The sequence below is a fragment of the Podarcis gaigeae genome, assembly GCF_964106915.1.
Source record: "Podarcis gaigeae genome assembly, chromosome: 8".
Lineage (NCBI taxonomy): Eukaryota > Metazoa > Chordata > Lepidosauria > Squamata > Lacertidae > Podarcis > Podarcis gaigeae.
Genome location: NC_139684.1, coordinates 85,890,352 through 85,910,554, shown reverse-complemented (window position 1 = coordinate 85,910,554; position 20,203 = coordinate 85,890,352). Strand labels below are relative to the sequence as shown.

The 20,203-nt window shown below is 51.9% G+C and overlaps 2 protein-coding genes and 1 long non-coding RNA gene across 6 annotated transcripts in view; all 3 read right to left on the bottom strand.

The window, feature by feature from the left end:
* The window catches only part of LOC310851804, a 442,605-nt gene that overhangs the window by 296,149 nt on the left and 126,253 nt on the right, over positions 1 to 20,203 (bottom strand). The gene's annotated exons all lie outside the window — the stretch shown is intronic.
* On the bottom strand, positions 1,140 to 12,554 carry LOC310851570 (uncharacterized protein C19orf47). Of its 2 annotated transcripts, XM_083754119.1 has the most exons (10): positions 12,453 to 12,554; positions 11,438 to 11,500; positions 10,871 to 10,958; positions 9,846 to 9,960; positions 8,325 to 8,406; positions 6,246 to 6,380; positions 5,854 to 6,003; positions 4,656 to 4,726; positions 3,149 to 3,571; positions 1,140 to 2,697 (listed from the first exon to the last, which is right to left on the bottom strand). In XM_083754119.1, exons 2-10 carry the CDS (start codon positions 11,454 to 11,456, stop codon positions 2,680 to 2,682), a joined length of 1,101 nt encoding a protein of 366 aa, XP_083610245.1. In that variant the 5' UTR covers positions 11,457 to 11,500; positions 12,453 to 12,554; the 3' UTR covers positions 1,140 to 2,679. The 2 variants fall into 2 exon arrangements, with proteins under 2 accessions (XP_083610245.1, XP_083610246.1); XM_083754120.1 differs by having other exon boundaries at positions 1,140 to 3,571; positions 12,453 to 12,540.
* The window catches only part of PLD3 (phospholipase D family member 3), a 33,959-nt gene continuing 28,668 nt past the window's right edge, over positions 14,913 to 20,203 (bottom strand). For all 3 annotated transcript variants that reach the window (XM_083753997.1, XM_083753995.1, XM_083753996.1), the window contains 2 exons: positions 18,496 to 18,595; positions 14,913 to 17,275 (listed from right to left, as the gene is read on the bottom strand). In XM_083753997.1, the coding sequence (XP_083610123.1) occupies positions 17,076 to 17,275; positions 18,496 to 18,595 (300 nt within the window). In that variant the 3' untranslated portion in view covers positions 14,913 to 17,075. The remainder of the gene's footprint in view (positions 17,276 to 18,495; positions 18,596 to 20,203) is intronic.

Sequence of the window (20,203 nt, the reverse complement as noted above, 5' to 3'; positions counted from 1 at the left end):
TCACTTAAGCTGCTGCCTTTGGCAGTCAGACCACCCGCCCAGCCAACCTGTGCCATCCACTCTGACAGGAATTAGGTTTCCAAGGACTCAGGGTCTTTCTCCATTGCCCTTAGTTTTAACCAGAGATGCCGCAAATGAAACTGGGATGTTTCTGCATGCAGAACGGGGCTACGGCTCTGCCTTGTTGTTTAGTCGTTTAGTTGTGTCCGACTTCTTTCCTACTTGTAATTTTTGTACTTGAGGCCTGAGGAGGAGGCAAGCGAGGAATGATTCTACAAGAAAGCTAAAGGTATAGGGACTCCTGACCATTAGGTCCAGTCGTGACCGACCCTGGGGTTGCGACGCTCATCTCACTTTATTGGCTGAGGGAGCCGGCGTACAGCTTCCGGGTCATGTGGCCAGCATGACTAAGCCGCTTCTGGCGAACCAGAGCAGTGCACGGAAACGCCGTTTACCTTCCCGCCGGAGTGGTACCTATTTATCTACTTGCACCTTGACGTGCTTTTGAACTGCTAGGTGGGCAGGAGCAGGGACCGAGCAACGGGAGCTCACCCCGTCGCGGGGATTCGAACCGCTGACCTTCTGATCGGCAAGTCCTAGGCTCTGTGGTTTAACCCACAGCGCCACCCGCGTCCCTGCAAGAAAGATAGGTCCTCCCACAAAAAGAAAGGAGGTTGTATCCGACAGGGTCATTCCCCCCAACCCTAATTCTTTGTGCTTGCTTACTCTCCTACTGAAGTTTTACTGACCATTTTATTGTTTTATTCTTTTTGTGAGCTGCTTTGAGGATTCATTTCTTTTAACAATCAGGCAATATTTAATTGGTATGAATTGAATCAAAAAATAAAGATAATATCAGAACAAGCAATATCCCTCCACTGATTAGGGCTTGCCCTTCCTCCGCTTTCCCTGTGGATAGCTGGAAATACAGGCCAAAGGCCTCTCCTGCAAGACCTCTCAGTGTACACACACAAACACCCCACTAGCAAGACTTCCAGCAGGAAAACCATTGGATGTTGGATGAGATTTGCCCCTGTGGGCTGATCCAACAGGCTCTTCTTATGTGTCTCTACGTGTCCCCTTTGTGAGGGGACTTCCCAAAGAGATGCTGCAGCTGAAGCAAGCCAAGAAGAGACTCATTTTATTGCAAGAGAACATTCCTTTATTCCCCCTACCTAGGTGGCGGGGTGTGGGGAGTGCAGGAACACACCTGGGAGGCTCTGACAGCAGCACTGAGAACCTTGCCACCCTCCCCCCTGCACTTTTGGGCAACTGACAGCCGAATGCAAGGATACATCCAAATTGCACATTAACTCATGTTTACAAAAAAAGTATCTTTTTATAAAAAAACAAAACTATCAACCATTACACCACAGCTCTTCTAGCTCCCCCCTCCCTAATTTAGTCAATAAAAAATTCATTTAAACCATTAGAAATCCCACACAGCTGCTGCCTTATCTGATTAACAGGTGCATGGGGGAGCACCACATCCCCAAAATCGTGCAGGTCACATAATTCTAGGGCAGCTGGGGACACAGACGGCACCTCAGAGCACAGGAAGCGCCTCTGGGTTCCGTGCCAATCAGAAGCCAACACAAGGGATACTCCAACTGGCAGTGCATGCTGGGATACAGAGTTTTCGGTCAAGTGCAAGAGTGGCCTGGGCTACCTCGCAGGTCACCTTCCGCCCAGGAGGGCCCCTCAAGCATTTCCATCTCTACTGCCATTGCCCAAGACTCTCGGGTGTACCACATCGCAATGGCCTGTTTTCATTTTCCAAATATATATTGTGGGGAGGCCAGCTGGAGTGGGCAGCATCCTATGAAACTCAGACGTGAGGCTCCAGCAGAGACCAAGAGCAGCAGGAACCCAGAGGAGAGAGATGGCGGGCAGCTTGCATACCACCATCTCTCTGCGCAAAACACGCCTGGCATTAGTGCCCCTCCTGCTGCTGTAGGGCAAAGCCTCTGAAAGGGGGAAGCAGGCTCACAAGAAAGCTGCAGGGCAGGTGAGGCAGCATATGGCTGCCCTGGATGCTGCCCTCCCATCTAACACCGCCCCAGCTTCTTAAAACAGCAGTGCGGGTGCCCATCAGGGTTGATGGAGAAGCAGAGCAAGGAGATGGAAAAACCAAGCCCACTGCAATTCGCCCCGGAGTCTGACTTCAGATTTAGCCAGGGTCCAGATCGTGCATCTGATTTGGCTCAACGAGGCCTGAAACTCTGACTCTGGGAAGGAGACCTGGCCCTCTCTTCTCCCTTTCCAGCTGAGCAGTGCTGCTTCAGGAGGCTTGGGCAGGAGAGCCAGCCCAGTTTGGGACTCTTGACACATGAAACCATCTCCTGCCCCCACAAGAACCTCGTCACACATGCCACAGCCAGGCCAGGAGAAATTCCTCTCCTGCTCAGAGGAGAGATGGAACCCAAAGAGGAGCCGGCCAGAATTTTCCTCCTCCTCCCGGCAGGAGGCAAAACTCAGCACTGGGACCCCGCTGGCTGACTGCGCGATCCCAGTGTCCAGCAAGAGGAAATTTCTGGCCAGCTGTTCAGTTGCCGTTCCTAAGATGCAGGAAAGTGGCAGGTAAAGGCTTGGAAAAGACGGAAAAGAAAGGGTGGGGGTGGGGAAGGGATCTACTGCCTCTTGCAAGCTCTTTTACGGGGCCCTCAAGGCACCTACTTCCTAGGAGAGCGCAAGGACCTGCAGAGGGGAAATAACAGAGACAGAAAGAAGGAGGGTTCAGTGCAACATGACCTCTCGCGCCCACTGGGAGCCCTCACCCCGACCCCAGCAATGCTCCATTGGGTGGGTGCTGCCTCCAGCACTGGCAAGCCGCTGCCTTGAGGTGGGCCCCCAGTTCCGCTCCTGCCCCACAGACCTGTGGAAACAGCTGGGAGAACCGACGCCAAGCTTCACAGAAGCCGCCCTCCGCCCGGAGGCCGCGCAAGAGCCCGTTTGTGTTGCAGACGGGGGAGAGGGGGCGCCGACTTCAAGCTGTCCAAAGAGGGTCTCCCACACGCATGCAGGCGAAGGGCGCGCCGGGGTGGGTGGGGGGCCCAGCTCACACCGCCTTCCTGCCCAACCGCTTAAAGACGCTGACGGTGCCCGTGTTGTCCATCTGGGCGCTGGGGCCCTCCATGGTGCTGCTTACCTTCGCACTGCCCAAAGTTCTCTTGATGGTGACTCGGAACTCGGACTCCGGCTTGCTCCTGGAGCTGGTGACCTGGCTGTCCTGGGCCTCGGCAGGCAGAGGGCGCTTGCCCAGTCTCTTGGCCATGCTGCCTTGCAGCGGGGGCGGCTCGGCCTTCTTCTCCTTCTTCTTTTCCGCCAGGCTCTTGCTCCCGAGCCGCTGGAGGGCAGGGGTGGCTGTGGCCTTCAGCTGGGGCTCAGAGCTGGTGGCTTTGGCTTTGACCGTCGCCCCGGCAGCCTTGGCGCTCTCCTTGGGCCTCGAGGGCTTGAAGAATTTCTTCAGCACCCCGGCGTACTGCAAGACGGAGCTGTCATCGTCACTCTCCACTGCTTTGTCCTCCTCGGCCTCCTGCATGTCCCCCAGGCGGCTGAAGACTCCCGTGGGCTGCGAAAACACCAGAGTGGCTCAATGAGGGTGAGGGTGGGGGTGGCAAGCACGGCAGAGCGGCTGGGGGCCCCACCCTCAGGGCCTCCTGCTCAGTTGGCAGGAGCAGGGACTGAGCAACGGGAGCTCACCCTGTCGCGGGGATTCGAACCACCGACCTTCTGCTCGGCAAGTCCTAGGCTCTCTGGTCTAACCCACAGCGCGACCCGCATCCAAGACTCCTGCTAAGTAGCTTTAAACCAGACCCTGGGAAACTGGCATCACTTTGTCAAGGCCATCCATCACAGGAGGAAATTACTCAACAGTTGAAGCAGTTACTAAATGTGCTAAACGACTACCAGACTTTGAAAAGCTGGTATCCTCATCCAGCTCATCCATTTTGTTTTGAACTAATTCAACTATATAGTATCAGATGGAATTTGAATAGATGTGCAATTGTTGCTTTTCCAATTTCATTGTGATTATCTCCCTTAGTGGGATGCGGGTGCTGCTGTGGGTTAAACCACAGAGCCTAGGACTTGCCAATCAGAAGGTCGGCGGTTCAAATCCCCGTGACGGAGTGAGCTCCCGTTGCTCGGTCCCTGCTCCTGCCAACCTAGCAGTTTGAAAGAACGTCAAATTGCAAGTAGATAAATAGGTACCTCTCCGGCGGGAAGGTAAACGGCATTTCCGTGTGCTGCTCTGGTTCACCAGAAGCGGCTTAGTCATGCTGGCCACATGACCCGGAAGCTATACACCGGCTCCCTCGGCCAATAAAGCGAGATGAGCACCGCAACCCCAGAGTCAGCCACGACTGGACCTAATGGTCAGGGGTCCCTTTAACTTTACCTATCTCCCTTAGTGGGTTGTGGCAACAGCCCCGCCTGACCAAAGTGCCACCTCCCACATCAGAAGAGCTCTAGCGCCACCCTGAACGCCTTGGCTGGGCCAGGAAGTGGAAGTCCACCTCTACTCCCCAAACCATACATGTTTAATCTCTGCCTTGCCAATCAGTCCCCCTTTGTGGGACCCCAGGCAAGGGGAGCGGGGGAGGGTTCGAAAGAAGAGTCCCCGGAGCAAGCAGGTCCCACCCTTTTGCTCTCACCTTGCTTCCTGTGGTTGTGTCCACGCTGGTCTCTGCGCCCAGCCGGTCAAACACGGAGGTTCTCTGTAACCCTGTCAATAACAAGGTAGAAGTGGAAAGAAGCCACACAGAGTTAAAACAAGAGAAGGGCTTTTCAAAGGAGCAACAGAGGCCAAATGATTATTTCATAGCGTGCATATAAGTATGTGTTTCACCCAAAAAAGCTTTTGAAGCAGCGAACAAGATTAAATAATCTATTTTTAATGCTGCTATGCAGCACCCAAACTATTTCCAAATACTCCTTTCCCCAGCCTTATGGCATCAGTGTCTGGAAGCCACACCATACCAGAAGTCCTTGCCCCTGCAGGTTAGGAAACACTGCCCATAGTGCATAAGAAACAATTTTGCACCCCAGAGGCCTGCGTTCCCCCCCACCCCAAGACTGCAAAACCTTTGCCAAGTGGCAATCTCGCAAGCGGCTGCACCTGTGTGTGTGTGATGGGGTGTTAGTTCTGGCCAGAGCACGTCAGTCATGTGGAACAAGGAAGCTGGACTTTGCAAAGTGTCACAATTAAAAACAAAATTAGGAAGGGCCAGGCATAAGCACCAGAAGAAAAACAAGGGCCGGCTGGGCAGCAGTAGCAGCAGCAGGCTGGCGGCTGGGAGAGCAAAACGAATTTTGGCTGCTGGCTGAACCTGCTTAAGTTTGCCTCTTTTATTTGGGCTGTGCTTTAACTCAGCACATTCGTTTCACCTTGGTTCTGAATTTGCTCTTTAAGTGCAGGGTTTGATTTCATTCGCCTAAGTACCGATATACTGTCCTCTTGGAAACTGTCAGGGCCACAAGCTATAGAAACAACAAGAACCCCTTGGAAGGCCGTACAGAGCCGTCCCTTAAAGTGAATGGCTGGCCATTCAAGGAAATGTTAAGCAACTGCAAAAGCCGGCTGGCCATTATAAAAAGAAGCCTACAAGAGATTCCAGAAAGTTCAAAGCGGGGGTGCCTGCCGCATCTCTGCCAGAAGCGTGTTCCGCAGCATGGGAGCAGCGACAGTCACAGTCTCGCAGTGGAGGCCAGCTGGGCCTTTGCACCGCAGTGGAAAATTAACAGTACTCCTCCGGATGAGTTAAGGTGGCCACAGACCTGCCCCCATTTCCCAGCTTTAAAGGAAGCTGGCCGGCCTTCAGCCCCGCTCCCCAGGGGAAGTGGCCCAGATACCTTTGGCTGCCTGCTGCTGCTCCAGGATCTTCTTGGTCCTGGGGGTGGTTCCCTTGGGCATGTGGACAATGTACTTCCCTTCCATCTCTGCCGTGACGCGGCGGCGCTTCACTGGGAGCGTGGAGTTCTCGGCCTCTGGACTGCAGAGAGCTGTGGCAGCAGGAAGAGGATGGGAGAAAGGCCAGCTCACGCCTGCCTTGAGTCCAGAGGCCTCTGACTGGCAACTCAAGGATGGGCATTCAGAGCCAACAGCAATACCCATGGGGAAAATCTGGCCGCTAGTTGGGAGCAGAGAGCCATGCCTGGCAGAACTAGGGCTGGAAGGATTTTGAAACAGATTTTTCTCCACATTTCCCCAAAGGCTTCAGTTTTGCAGATTCCCAAAAACTTACCTGCTTTGGCATTCTTTGCTGCCATTTTATTGGAGACCGTGATGGAGATTTTGGAGGTGCTGGTGTCAGGTCTTCGGACCGGGGTGGAAGGTGGGGAGTCTCGGCTCAAGCTGTTCGCAATCATCCGGGTGGCAGCTGCAGGAACATCAAAGTTACACACCACTTTATGTGCCAAAATCCTTCAGCGGTTTTATATATAACACAGAAAGATAGTTGGGGGGGGGGAGGGGATATACAACATTTAAAACCAAAAACACAAAGAAACACATCAGTAAAAGCAGAGAAGCCTTCAACAAAACATTCAGATAAATATCAATAAATAATGAAATAATGAAGCTGTGTGATGGATCTTATAAGCTCGGGTTGTTGTTGTTTAGTCGTTTAGTTATGTCCGACTCTTCGTGACCCCATGAACCAGAGCACGCCAGACACTCCTGTCTTCCTCTGCCTCCCATAGTTTGGTCAAACTCATGCTGGTAGCTTTGAGAACACTGTCCAACCATCTCGTCCTCTGTTGCCCCCTTCTCCTTCTGCCCTCCATCTTTCCCAACATCAGGGTCTTTTCCAGGGAGTCTTCTCTTCTCATGAGGTGGCCAAAGTCTTGGAGCATCAGCTTCAGGATCTGTCCTTCCAGTGAGCACTCAGGGCTGATTTCCTTCAGAATGGAGAGGTTTGATCTTCTTGCAGTCCATGGGACTCTCAAGAGTCTCCTCCAGCACCATAATTCAAAAGTATCCATTCTTCGGCAATCAGCCTTCTTTATGGTCCAGCTCTCACTTCCATACATCACTACTGGGAAAACCACAGCTTTAACTATACGGAATGGCTGCTTAAATAGATGTGTCCTTAGAAGGGGTTTAAAACTGGCTGTTGTTTCCATCTCACCAACACCATATGGAAGGTTTTTTGCCCAGTGCCCTTGTTGACGGGGCAATTGAGAACCCAATAATAGCAGGAATGCCAGAGGCGTGGTTTAAAAGATAAACCCCGCAATAGGATATGGGGAGCTCTCAGATAAGGCTTTCTCCTCCATGGAACTGCATAGCCTGGAAGAGGTGGCCATGGAATCCTCTCCCACTGCCTGAGCTTTTCCTGCAAAGTAAGACCCATGCCCACAGCCAGACATATTATGGGACGTCACTGCAGGGCAGCCAGGCCATCAGCTGGAGCAGTTCAGCTGCAAGCAGGAGGCAGTGAAGCAGAAGCAGAGCGGCACATGAGGGTGGGAAAGGCAGGGGGTATCTAATTTATTTTATTTTAATTTAATTTGTTATTTTTATTTATTTCAAAATTATCATGCCTTTCCATAATGCACGTATATTTAAAGCAACCAGCAACATGTAATTGAAAACAGGACTTGCAAGAGCTAACTGTTGAAAATACGCGAAAGAACAAAAATGTTTTTATTCGACATGAAAGGACAGCAGCTTGGCTGTAAGGGGAGGGGAAGCTTCATAGCTCAAAAGAAGAAGAAGAGTTTGGATTTGATATCCCGCTTTATCACTACCCATAGGAGTCTCAAAGCGGCTCACATTCTCCTTTCCCTTCCTCCCCCACAACAAACACTCTGTGAGGTGAGTGAGGCTGAGAGACTTCAGAGAAGTGTGACTGGCCCAAGGTCACCCAGCAGCTGCATGTGGAGGAGCGGGGAAGCAAACCCAGTTCACCAGATTACGAGTCTACCGCTCTTAACCACTACACCACACTGGCTCCAAAAGGTCTGATCCCGGGTAGCCAGTGAGCTTCTTCCAGCTATAGCCGTGATCAAAATACACAGCCACACAGAATGGAGGTAGGGGCATCCAAGGAAGGACCAGCCCTGCCTGAGCAGCATCACCCAAAAGACCCAATGAAGAAACTGAAAGGTCCAGGAGAACTACACTGCCTGGACCAGTGGGGCTGATGTTGCTTGATATGAAGAGACATTAGCATCCTGGGGTGGTCAGAAAGGAGCAGTCAACTTCATGCAGTGAGAAGAGCAGGGGCTTGGCAGGGAGAGGGAGAGATAGACAGAGACCGAGAGCTGAGGAAAGGCCTAGCTGCCTCCTCCATCTGCAGCCAGCCACTTGTGTTACTCACCGCTGTTGGCATTCCGACGGAGTTCAGACTGCAGGGTGGGTTGGCTGGAAGCCACCGATTCTGTAGCAGCCTTGCACATTTCCTAGGGACAGAGGGAACACCACAATGCAATAGTGAGGGCCAGATGGAGATGGTTCCCCTAGTAAAGGCACGGTCTCCCCACAAATGCACCAGGTTCAGGCATGCTGCCCGCAAAAAAAAGAACCCCTTTGCAGGAACGTAGAAGGAAGAGGAAAGCTATCCAGGTCTGAGATATGCATCACACCAGGAGATTAAACTCCTGGATGCTGGAGCAAGGAGAGGAGTGGAGCGCTGCAGGTCTTCACCTACAGATCTGGCCTGGGAGTCATGCAGGGTGTTATGGGGCTTCCAGACCCTTAAGCAGGACTTTTATCATTCTCTGAATGCTCCACTGGGCAGCTCAGGTCCTTTGCTTCACTTTCCGAGAGATATCAGCAAAGAGCACTGAAATCCTTGCACATCCCCTGATGGCAAGAGCCGTTTGACAGTGGAACGATGTCCACCTGTCAGGGATACTAGAGCTGTGATCTCTGCACTGCAAGGGGTCCTTTCCAACTCTACAATTCTAGGGTTCTCCCCTGCACTGGGCAAAGGCTATCGTGTAGCCCACACAATCGCTGGTTGCTCATGACAGCCCCCTAGCTTGCAATCATAGCCTTCTAGGTTGAAGTTTTACTGCTGGATCCCACTCCACCAAAAAAACCCTTGTAGACCAACGTTAGAAACTCAGATACACAAGCTAGGTGCCAAATGGCTCCTTAAACCAGGGCTACAGTTGCTAAAACAGAATGCCTAGTTGCCATTTTGGGGCCAGGTGACTCAAAAGTCATATTTTTCCATACGACCTTTTGGTTTCCAAAATTTGTTTAGATTGTGCAAATAAAATATAATGGATAGAATTCTACAGGATGTGCTGCTAGTGCAGGGGTAGGCAACCTAAGGCCCATATGGGGGTCATTTAACCGGCCCATGGACGCCCGCTGCCTCCTCAGTTGGCTCCCGTGCACCGCACTTAACCAGCACGAAACAGAGCGGGGACCACCTTCCACAACACTGGCCGGCTTCCCATTGGCTGCAAGAAGCTCCTGCAGCCAATGGGGAGCTGCGCATGCCTCCTCCACACCAGAAACAGCGTTTGCGCATGCGTGCGTGCACACACACTCCGGCTCACCGCAGTGTCTGCGGGACCGTGAACCGGCCTAAGCCACATAAACCTTGCCGACCCCTGTGCGAAAACAGTCCAGGTCCATGGATTCCCAGGCATGCACCTCCAGGTGGTGGAGACACCAGGCACCATCCTGGCGCCCAGGCATCCTCGCTTGGGTGCAAGTGGCCAATAGCCAGGTGCAAAATGCACCTGGCGAATTTCAAACACTGTTGTGCATCCAAAGATCCCACCCAGAATGCTAGAGGATTACCAGCCAGCTAGAAGCCAACATCACAGCCATTTAATGCAAAGCATGTGGGAGAAATTGTTAGCAGTTTCCTGGGAGAACCCACCTGCCTGTACACGACTTTGGCATGTTTGAGGATGGCAATGATATCTCCGACGATGGTGATGCCCAGCTCGTTCATGATCTCCTTGTTGAGGTCCATCAGCATGTTCTTCTGGATCCTGCAGGGGACAAGGTCTGTGGTGGTGAGTCACGTACCATACCCCACCTGTGCAATCTACAAGCACTCTGCGAACAGGGTGTGCAACAGCCTGGCGCAAGAAAACTCCTTCAGCCACCACTGGATGGAATGAACAGAAAAACTGCAATAGGGAGCTGGCCATCTGCCTTTTTTCACAAGGCTTCAGAAATAATGAGATTTCAGATATCCATTTGCTCCAAAGCCACTCACCCATACATAGATTTATAAAATTCGGGGAATTTAAACAAATGAAAGCAGGGTTCAATCTTAAGGGAAATCCAAGGGGGGGAGCCTGAAGGAACTGAAGTTGCTGCTTCACATATGGGAGACAGAAAGGCATTCCATAACATGAGGGCAATAGGAGGAAAAGCCCATATGAGGGTCACTGCCCTGTGGTATTCTGTAGGGTGTGGTACCACAAGTAGAATTAAAAAATACTTGGTCTTTGTTCCAAGAAACAAAGGATATATTGTTTTGTTTTTCTCAGAGAGGTAAACGTTTGAAAAATAATCTTGGGCCACATAATGCTATTTGCTATTTTAAGATTTAAAGAAGCCAATACGTCAGGCCAATGCAATGTTCCTGACCTAAACCACACTCCCACAAACGGATCCTTTCAGCCATGTAACTCCTTTGTTTGGACGTCTGCTGGGAGGTTTAAAAAAGCAGCTGGTGGCTTTAGCATCTGCCACTGAGCACAGATCCCCACCTCCCACCCCACATTATATGGAAAGCAGGGCTGGCAGGTCTTCCCTACAGTGGGATCGATGAGACACTTTCTAGGGATCACCGATTCCCTTGCACATGAGCTCCTGAAGTCCCACTCTTCCAGACACAGGAAAGAGAACAGCGAGATGTTCCACAGAGGCTCCATCTCTCAACAGCCTCACCTATTATCCACAAACATGACGGCGTAGTTGACAGCAGGCCCCGGGGGGATCCCAGCTTCTTTGAAGAACTGAATCCACTCTGACGTTGCTGAAAGACAGAGAAGATTATGTCAGAAGCAACCAGCACCTGAGCAAAGCGAGAGGAGGGGAGAAAGTACTTTTGTGCGTGGATCCTGCTTGTAGGATTCCTAGAATGGGCATCTGGTTGGCCGCTGTTAAAACAAGGCGCTGGACCAAAGAGCCACTGTCCTGATACACCAGGCTATTCTTGTGCCCTTATCTCCCTGGTCTCTGTCTCAGCCCCCAAGCCGTCACTCCAGCGCCTCTTCCCAGCTGGCCTCAGACTCGCATTCTCCACATTTGCAGCTGCTGCCACCCATCTGGGGTTCAGCCAGGCGCCTTGCACAGAACAAAGGGAGAGGCTCTTGGATCTGGCTGCTCTGTTTCTGCTGCTACCCCTTCCCTCCCTCCCTCCCTCCCTCCCTCAAGCCCTTCTTTCGTTTGGCTTTGCTCTGGCTCCCTTCCAAAGACATATGGGGTTAAAGGGGGGGTGTCAGGCCAACTTACCCATCATGACAGACACCATGGTGCCAAGCCAAGGGCAGTGACGTCCGGTCAGCCGGAGGAGACCTGCAGGGAAGGCAACACCCCACGTTAAGCCACTGCGGCCGCCCAGCGGCATTCCAAGGGCAGGACTCAGGGAGCCAGAATAGGCAGCAGCAACACACACCCAGGACAGCCGCCTTGGCCCCACACCGGTACCCTGATGCCAGTGGTGCCAACGTGAAGAAAATATTGGGGGAGGGACAGGTCAGCCCCTCCCTGCACAACTGATGGCACGGCGAGGCTCACCCATACTATTTGAATGGTGATGCCCATCAACTGGGGCAGGGCACCCTCCTCAAATAATAATAATAATAATAATAATAATAATAATAATAATAGTTGTTGTTTAGTCGTGTCCGACTCTTCGTGACCCCCTGGACCAGAGCACGCCAGGCAGGCACTCCTGTCTTCCACATAATAATAATAATAATAATAATAATTTCATTTATACCCCACCCAGCAACTCTGGCCAGCTCCCAACAGAAAATAAAAAGCACAATAAAAAGTCAAACATTAAAAAGTTCCCTAAACAAATATCTTATGGGGGGCGGGGGGAGAAGGGACCTCAGCCGCAGGGAGTCGAAGGGGGCTGGAGACGGGGGCGCAGGAGAGTCAGGGGCCGGGGAAAGAGGCAGTTTGACAGGGGAGCCCCCCGCCCCACGGGGGTCTCCTCGAGGGCCCTTTCAAGACATTGGGGGGAGGGGAGATGATGATTCTTCTTCTTCTCCCCCCCATGGAAGACGCCCCCTTTCTGGCTCCTCGGCCGGACTGCGCTTCTTGAGGGTCCGGGGGGGGGGGAAGGTCTCCCCCAGAACCCTCTCTGCCCCCCCCACTCACGGGACGGGGAGAACTCCAACGGGCGCAGCTTCACTCTCGGGGAGTGGGGGGGGGGCGGGAGAAGACTCCGGACCCCGCGTCCCTCCGTGGGGGAGTCGTGAGTGGGGGGGTCCTTCCCCCCCTCCTTCCCCTCCCTCACCGGCCTCGGAGGCTCCTCTCGGCTCCCGGGCGACCGGCGGAGGAAGTCTCTCTCTCCCTCCCGCCCTCCTCGCTCTCACTTCCGGCCCGGGAGGCCACAGAGACCGGAAGCCTCGCCCGGCCGCCTCTCCTAGAGGGGCTCGAGGGTGCTCGCCAGTGGCCCCTGGCGGCCGGAGGGAAGCGCTCCTCGCTTTTGTTTAGGGAAGCTTTTAATGTTTAAGAGGTTACTGTATTGTATTTTAGTGTTTTGTTGGAAGCCGCCCAGAGTGGCTGGGGAAACCCAGCCAGATGGGCGGGGTATAAATAATAGAATATTATTATTATTATTATTATTATTATTATTATTAGTGCCGCTTCTGGGCGGCTTCGCGTATCTGCGGCGTCCTCCTCTTCCTCAGAGAGCCAATTGGGCTTCCATGAGTCTTCCTCCTCCTCCTCCCGCAACCCCTCCCTCCCACAACAACCCTGCAGGGTAGGTCAGGCTGAGAGAAGAAGGCAGTCATTAGCCGCCAGAGTCACACCCGGGATTCGAACCCCCCTCACCCCTTCTAAGGTTGGGCAATAATCCTATGATGGCGCAACAGAGATCACGAGGCACGCGCTGCAACCACGGGTGCAGGTCTCCAGGTGTTGCTTTCCCATTAGATCTGCTGATTTTGAAGCACTCCAATGTCAGCACCGCCGGGGGGTTGGACTAGATGACCCCCGGGAACCCCTTCTGACTCTGCGATTCGATGAGTGACTTAAGGCATGCATTGAGCGTGAAGTTCCATTTTGCAGAGAACAGGACTTGCACCCTGTTCTTTTGCCTTTTCAGCGAGCCTCCTCAAAGTTTTGCTTTGCAACACCCGGTGGCTCCAATTTAGGGCACTGGAGGCTGCAGGAGGAGGATCCAGCCCCCAAACCACTACTGTACACCACCAGCTAAAGCCCCCCCCCCCAATCCCAATCTAATACATTTCCCATCCTAATATGTTTCTAAGCACAATTCAAAGTGTTGGTGCTGACCTTTAAAGCCCTAAACGGCCTCCGCCCAGTATATCTGAAGGAGCATCTCCACCCCCATTGTTCAGCCCAGATGCTGAGGTCCAGCTCTGAGGGCCTTCTGGCAGTTCCCTCACTGCGAGAAGCCAAGTTACAGGGAACCAGCCAGAGGGCCTTCTTGGTAGTGGCGCCCTCCCTGTGGAATGCCCTCCCACCAGATGTCAAAGAGAAGAACAGCTGCCAGACTTTTAGAAGACATCTGAAGGCAGCCCTGTTTAGGGAAGCTTTTAATGTTTAATAGGTTTTGTATTTTAATATTCTGTTGGAAGCAGCCAAGAGTGGCTGGGGAGGCCCAGCCAGATTGGCAGGGTATAAATAATATATTATTATTATTATTATTATTATTATTATTATTATTATTATTACTGCTATTATTATCTGCAACAGGGGCGGGAGTGCATGGCATTGAGGTGGAGAAAGCACCTCTCTCTACTCCCCCTGGCCATGCGATACAGTACAGTGGTACCTCGGGTTACAGACGCTTCAGGTTACACACTCCGCTAACCCAGAAATAGTACCTCGGGTTAAGAACTTTGCCTCAGGATGAGAACAGAAATTGTGCTCTGGCGGCATGGCGGCAGCAGGAGGCCCCATTAGCTAAAGTGGTGCTTCAGGTTAAGAACAGTTTCAGGTTAAGAATTGATACGGAAGGGGGGGCATGTCTTCTTCACCTTCTTCTTCGCTACAATATATCAATTTATTTCCAATTGTCAATGTCAAAAGGGACTAAAATCTATAAAATTCATAGAAAATCAACGTGCCAGTTTGCTCAATTTCTCTAGGACTCCATCACACCTCCCCTGTCCAGCATAATCCCTCAAGCAAGGTGTTAAGACCCTAATCCTGTCAAATCACTCTGATCAGCCTTTCCTCCAGGCAATGTCAGGTGGCAGACTATGCATATTTGAGACCATTGTTTTCTCATCCCCAGGAAGTGTTTATCTGTGCATATCTCCAGCTCTGCATATTCCCCCCTCCCTCCTCCATATGTTAATCTGTGTAACCAAACCTCTCTTTAATGTATTCATGACGTGTTTTGCACTGTATTCTGGGACATGGAGGGAGTTTCAAAAACTCATGTCACCCCTTTCTCACTGTTCAATCTCGCCTTGAACCTGTTGCGCAATAAACTTGGATCTTCTGCAGTTTGCTCCTGTCTACGGCTGAGCTCATTTCCTCCGCAGGGACCCACGGACTTAGTCCGATGAGCTGGGTGGCAGAGCAGCCTCGCATCCAGATTTTGCCGTAACAGAATGGACCTCCGTTCTTATGTACTTAACCCAAGGTACCACTGTATAGGGGAAATTACCACCGCAGGAAGCATTTGCAGCAGATCATGCAAAAGATCTTCTTCTTCATGAGCACAACGGCAGCAGCCTTCCAGCCGGTCACACAGCAATCACGAGACCACAGCAAATTGGAAAATTATCCTTTAATTGACCAAAGGTCTGTACTGAAGACAGCAAAAATCCAGGCTACCGCCCCATTGCCCAGTTGACAGTCCCTAAGCCGCATGGCAAGACCCATGGTGGATGGATCCCTCTATGGAGACAGTGGGAGAATAATGCCCTTGAAATCATGCGCAGGGAGTCTGGGGTTGGACTAGAGGGGTCCCTTCTAATTCTACAGTTCTAGGACTCCCCACTTCTTATTGATGGCAATAAATGTTTGACCGGGGAGAAAATGGTATGAGTCCATCCCTACCAGAATCTATGGGCCTGGAAGGTTCTCTTTATAAACTGCCAATGCTCCTAGCTTGGATTATGACCTATCTCAGCATTTGGCACTTGACCCACTGTTCAAGAGGACAGAGGTAGCTGCTCTTTTTACTGCTCTTTGCTGACCCTGGTGAATTAAATTGGGCTGCCACAGGAGATGCAGCAGGCTGGTTTTTTCCTGCTCCGGAGGGTAGAACTCGAACCCATGGCTTCAGGTTACAAGAAGGGAGATTGACCCAGAAACTCCAGCGGGTGCAGAATGCCGCTGCGAGACTCCTTACAGGCTCCTCACCGCAGGATCACATTCACCCGGTGCTATACCAGCTGCACTGGCTCCCGGTGGAGTACAGGATCAGGTTCAAGGTGCTGGTTTTCACCTTTAAAGCCCTATGCGGCCTAGGACCCTCGTACCTACAGGACCATCCCTCCTGGTATGCCCCACGGAGGACCTTGCGGTCTTCAAATAAAAACATATTGGAGAGCCCAGGCCACAGGGAGGTTAGGCTGGCCTCCAGCAGAGCCAGGGCTTTTTCAGCCGTGGCCCCGATCTGGTGGAACGCTATCACAAGAGACTAGGGCCCTGTGAGACTTGACATCTTTCCGCAGGGCCTGCAAGATGGAGCTGTTCCACCAGGCATTTGGCTAAGGCACAGTCTGACCCCCCTCTCTCCTTCTGTAATCTTCATAGAACTCTAGCCCAATGGTTGCCATTAATTTGATTCTGAACTGATTTTAGACTGTATTTCAATTAATTGACTGTGATTTTATGTAAATTGTGCTATTTTTACTGTTGTTAGCCGCTCTGAGCCCGGCTTTGGCTGGGGAGGGCAGGATATAAATAAAAAGTTGTTGTTGTTGTTGTTGTTGTTGTTGTTGTTATTATTATTATTATCACTAAACACCAGGAGGAACTTTCTGACGGCAAGAGTTGTGTGGCAGTGGAGCGGTCTCCCCCGGAAGGGGGTAGAATCTTCTTCCTCGGAGGTTTCTAAGCAGAGACTGGATCGTCACCTGCCAGGGATGCTTCAGTTGGGATTCCTGTATTGCAGCAGGGGTTGGTCTAGAGGACCTTTGGGTATCCCTTCCACCGCTATGAGTCTACAGTTCTCATCGCCAGCGCTCTTTGAGTGCTGGTCAAGGAAGGACAGTGGCAATTTCGGCAGCGACAGAAGCTGGTTAGTTGCTTGGTGTGTGTGTGGTCCTCTCTGAAAGGCATTCACGGCAGAACAGGGAGCGCCAAGTCGGACTGCTTGGCCCATCTAGCTCAACACAGCCTACACTGACTGGCAGAGGCTCTCCACAGGTTCAGACAGGTCCCACCCGACTTGGGAGCTTCTGAGCGGCACATCGCCTGCACCATCTCCTCTCTCGCGATTCTCCACACTTCTGCTGAACAGGAGGAGGAGATCCCTCCACGAGGAATCTTTTTGGCCAGGAAGCCTTTTCCGTTTTCTCCTTAAACCCACGTCCCCTTTCCCCCTAACTGCTAAACGCCCTCTTCTCTACATCTATCCTCCCACCCACGCAAAACCCTTTTGCTTCCCAGTTCGGAACAGTGACTTTTTACCCACAATTTGCATGCGCCAAATGCTCCCTTTGCACGTAACCCCCCCACCCACCCACCCCCAATCCTTCGGTCAGGCTGAATTGTTCCCTTGCAGGAGTTTCTCCTACCCCAAACATTTGCCCCCAAGGAGGCCTTGGGTACCCCCTGGCTCACTCGGCTGGAGAGCAGGGGTCCCGCAAGGTTCCCCAGGGAGACCCCCTGCCTCTGGGGAAGCCCCTCCACCGGCCTCCAACAGGGGGCTGGCGCTCGCAGCCCCTCTCCAACTGGGTACGGGCAGGGGGGGGTGTCCCTTTGGCTAGTAGGTGCCGCAGAGCTGCTCCCACTGGCCCGGCAAGCTCAGTTCCTGGCTGTATCTGGAGTTCCAGTCCCGCTCAAACACCGCCTGCAGCTGATCGCGCACCGTGGGCTGTTCTCCGGCCCCCACGTGGCTCTGGTTCACCACCAGGGCGGACCCCGCCGTGTGGAGGAAGTAGTCCCCGGACCAGTTGGACGTTCCTGCCAGAAAGGAAGGGAAAATAAACGCTTAAGAGTCCTGCGCTCTGCAACAAAGCTTGATGACAATGGCGTTCGCGGCGGGAGGCAGCCGTGCTTCTGAATCCCAGCTGCTGGAAGCCACAGGAAGGGGGGAGGAGCTCTGTGTTCGAATCCTGCGTGCTGGTTTCCCACAAGCAATTGCTCCGCCACTGTGAGAAGAGGGTGCTGGACCAGGTGGGCTAGACAAATTCATGGTGGAGAAGGAGCCTATCGACCGCTACTCATCTACGGTTCTGGTCGCCTGGTCTCAAAATGGATATTACAGAGTTGGGAAAGGTTCAGGAAAGGACTGCCTGAATGATCGAGGGGGTGAAGCAGGAAAGGGTGCTGTGCTTGAAGAGCCAGTGTGGTGTAGTGGTTAAGAGCGGTAGTCTCGTAATCCTGGGTAACCGGGTTCGCGTCTCCGCTCCTCCACATGCAGCTGCTGGGTGACCTTGGGCCAGTCACACTTCCTTGAAGTCTCTCAGCCCCACTCACCTCACAGAGTGTTTGTTGTGGGGGAGGAAGGGAAAGGAGAATGTTAGCCGCTTTGAGACTCCTTAAAGGGAGTGAAAGGCGGGATATCAAATCCAAACTCTTCTTCTTCTTCTTCTTCTTTTCAGTTTTACTGAAAAGGCGAGGAAGTGGTGACGTGATAAAGGCTTATTAAAAAATATACGCGTGGCAGGGAGGAAGTGGTGAGAGAGACGTTTTTTCTTCCTCACAATAGAACTTGTGGACAATCCCTGAAGCTGAAGGTTGGGAGATTCAGCACTGATAACAGAAAAGTCCTCCTTCAAGCAGCACGGAGTGAAACTGTGAAACTCCCTGCCACAGGAGGCAGTGATGGCCACCAACTTGGATGGCTTTAAAAGAGGAGGGGACAAATTCATGGAGGTGGAAAGGGTTATCAATGGCTTCTAGCCAGTCGGAGGCAGCAGAGCTCCTGAACAACAGTCACTGGGAACTATGGGAGGGGAGAGAGCTATTGGGCTCGGATCCTGTTTCCGAGTTTCCCCAAAAGGCATCTGGACGGGATGGGCCTCCAACAAACTCCCCTTAGTCTCTTCTGTTCTCCCCCTTATGGCTACTTCTCTCCCTCTCCCATTGCTGGCCAGTTTTTGCCCTTGCTAGTCCCCGGCCAGCTTTCTACCTCAACTGGCCTCCCCTTTACGACTGCCTCCGCCCCTCAAACTACTCACCAATATAAGCCACCTTGTCCGTCACCATGAACTTGCTGTGGTTGACTCTGGCGTAGGGGATCTTGGCCTGCGACTCATTCACTGGGACCACAAAGAGCCTCTGGAGAGGGGAAGGGGAGAAAGACAAAACTGGGGCGCGTGTGGAAGAGCTGGGGGTGCTTGGCACGCAGAGGAGGCAGCTGGGAGGCAAGCGGAAATGGCTCTCCAGGGAGCCCGGCAGAGCCGTCTGGGCTTAGTGGTGCATCAGGCCAGGACGCTGGCCTCTCAGGGGCGCCACAGCGAGTGGGGAAGCTGCGTGGCTTTGCCGGTGGCCTCCCCTTTCTCTGCATGCCCGCCAGCTGTGCCCCATCAACCATATGGCTGGCGGGCACGCAGCTTGCCTCCCTAGCCTCTGCAGGGATCGCTCTCCTCTCGCGGAGGTTTGGGAAGGAAGCTGCACGTCCGCCAGCCCTCTAGTTGGTGGGGCGCAGCTTCCATCCTGAGCCTCTGTGAGGATCACTCTCCCCTCGCGGAGACTTGGGAAGGAAGATAGATAAACTTTATTCGCATTAGCCAACGGCCATAGCAACATAAAACAAGCAATATATACAATTAAAAAGACAACAATGGGTAAAAAGGTATCAGGAAGAATGGATGAAATTCAAAGACTAGTTAGCTAAATATGTTAAGATAACTTAATTGGAAAAGCTTGCAAATAATAGATAGCCTTAGGATTTAAATATGTAAGGATAAGATTTTAGGTGTTTAAAGTTAAATTAGAAAGAATAAAAGATGTTAAGTGACCAAGTTAATTTTTTGAGAAAATCGATTTTGGAAAATTGTTAAAATGATATATAATGAAATTCAACCAAAGGGATTTGAGGAAGTCACTTAATTATGTTAGCAAGATTTTAACAGGATGTATATGTGTCTCTATGTTTGTTTGTTTTAAATTTTTGAAAATTAATTTTAAAAATTGGGGGGGGGGGTAAAAAGGGCAATCAAATGACCAAGCTTATCATTCAGATAGTGGCCCTTAATCTCATTGCACCCTCTATAAACCTAGCAACCTTTGCTGCTGTCTGATCATTTTGATCTGATAAAAGAAAGAACAATGTGGCCGCAGATGGGCGGCCTGGGATGGTAAGTAAGAGTGGGGTGATGATCTCATTCCTCAGATCTTTATAAAGGGGACAGGACAGGAGAACATGAGCCACTGTTTTCAGATTGTCTTGGGAAGGAAGCTGCATGCCTGCCAGCCATATAGTTGATGGGGTGCAGCTTCCATCCTAAGCCTTTGCAGGTATGGCTCTCCTCCTGCGGAGCCTTAGGATAGAAGCTGCACCCCACCAACTATATGGCTGGCAGACGTGCAGCTTCCTTCCCAAGCCTACGCGGGAGGAGAGCGTGTTGGGAAACTGTGTACGTGCAGCTACTCACACAGTCAATTAAGGTTTGGCAGACAGTCAGAAGGCAATCTGAAGGAGTAAGTCTGCCTGGTGATAACAGAGACATAGAGACAGCTCCCTGATTGGTCAAGCTTTCTCAAAGGAGTAATAATTAATGGCCTACTAACTGGAATGCGTTAGTTCGGAGTTCGTGAGTTCAGTGGTTCAGTGTAGGAGTTGTGAGTCGTGTCAAAGAGAGATAGCAAAAGATCTGTGTTCTGTTCCTGTAAATAGTCCACTGTATATAATAAACACCTAACTACAAGTTCCTGGTTCCTGCT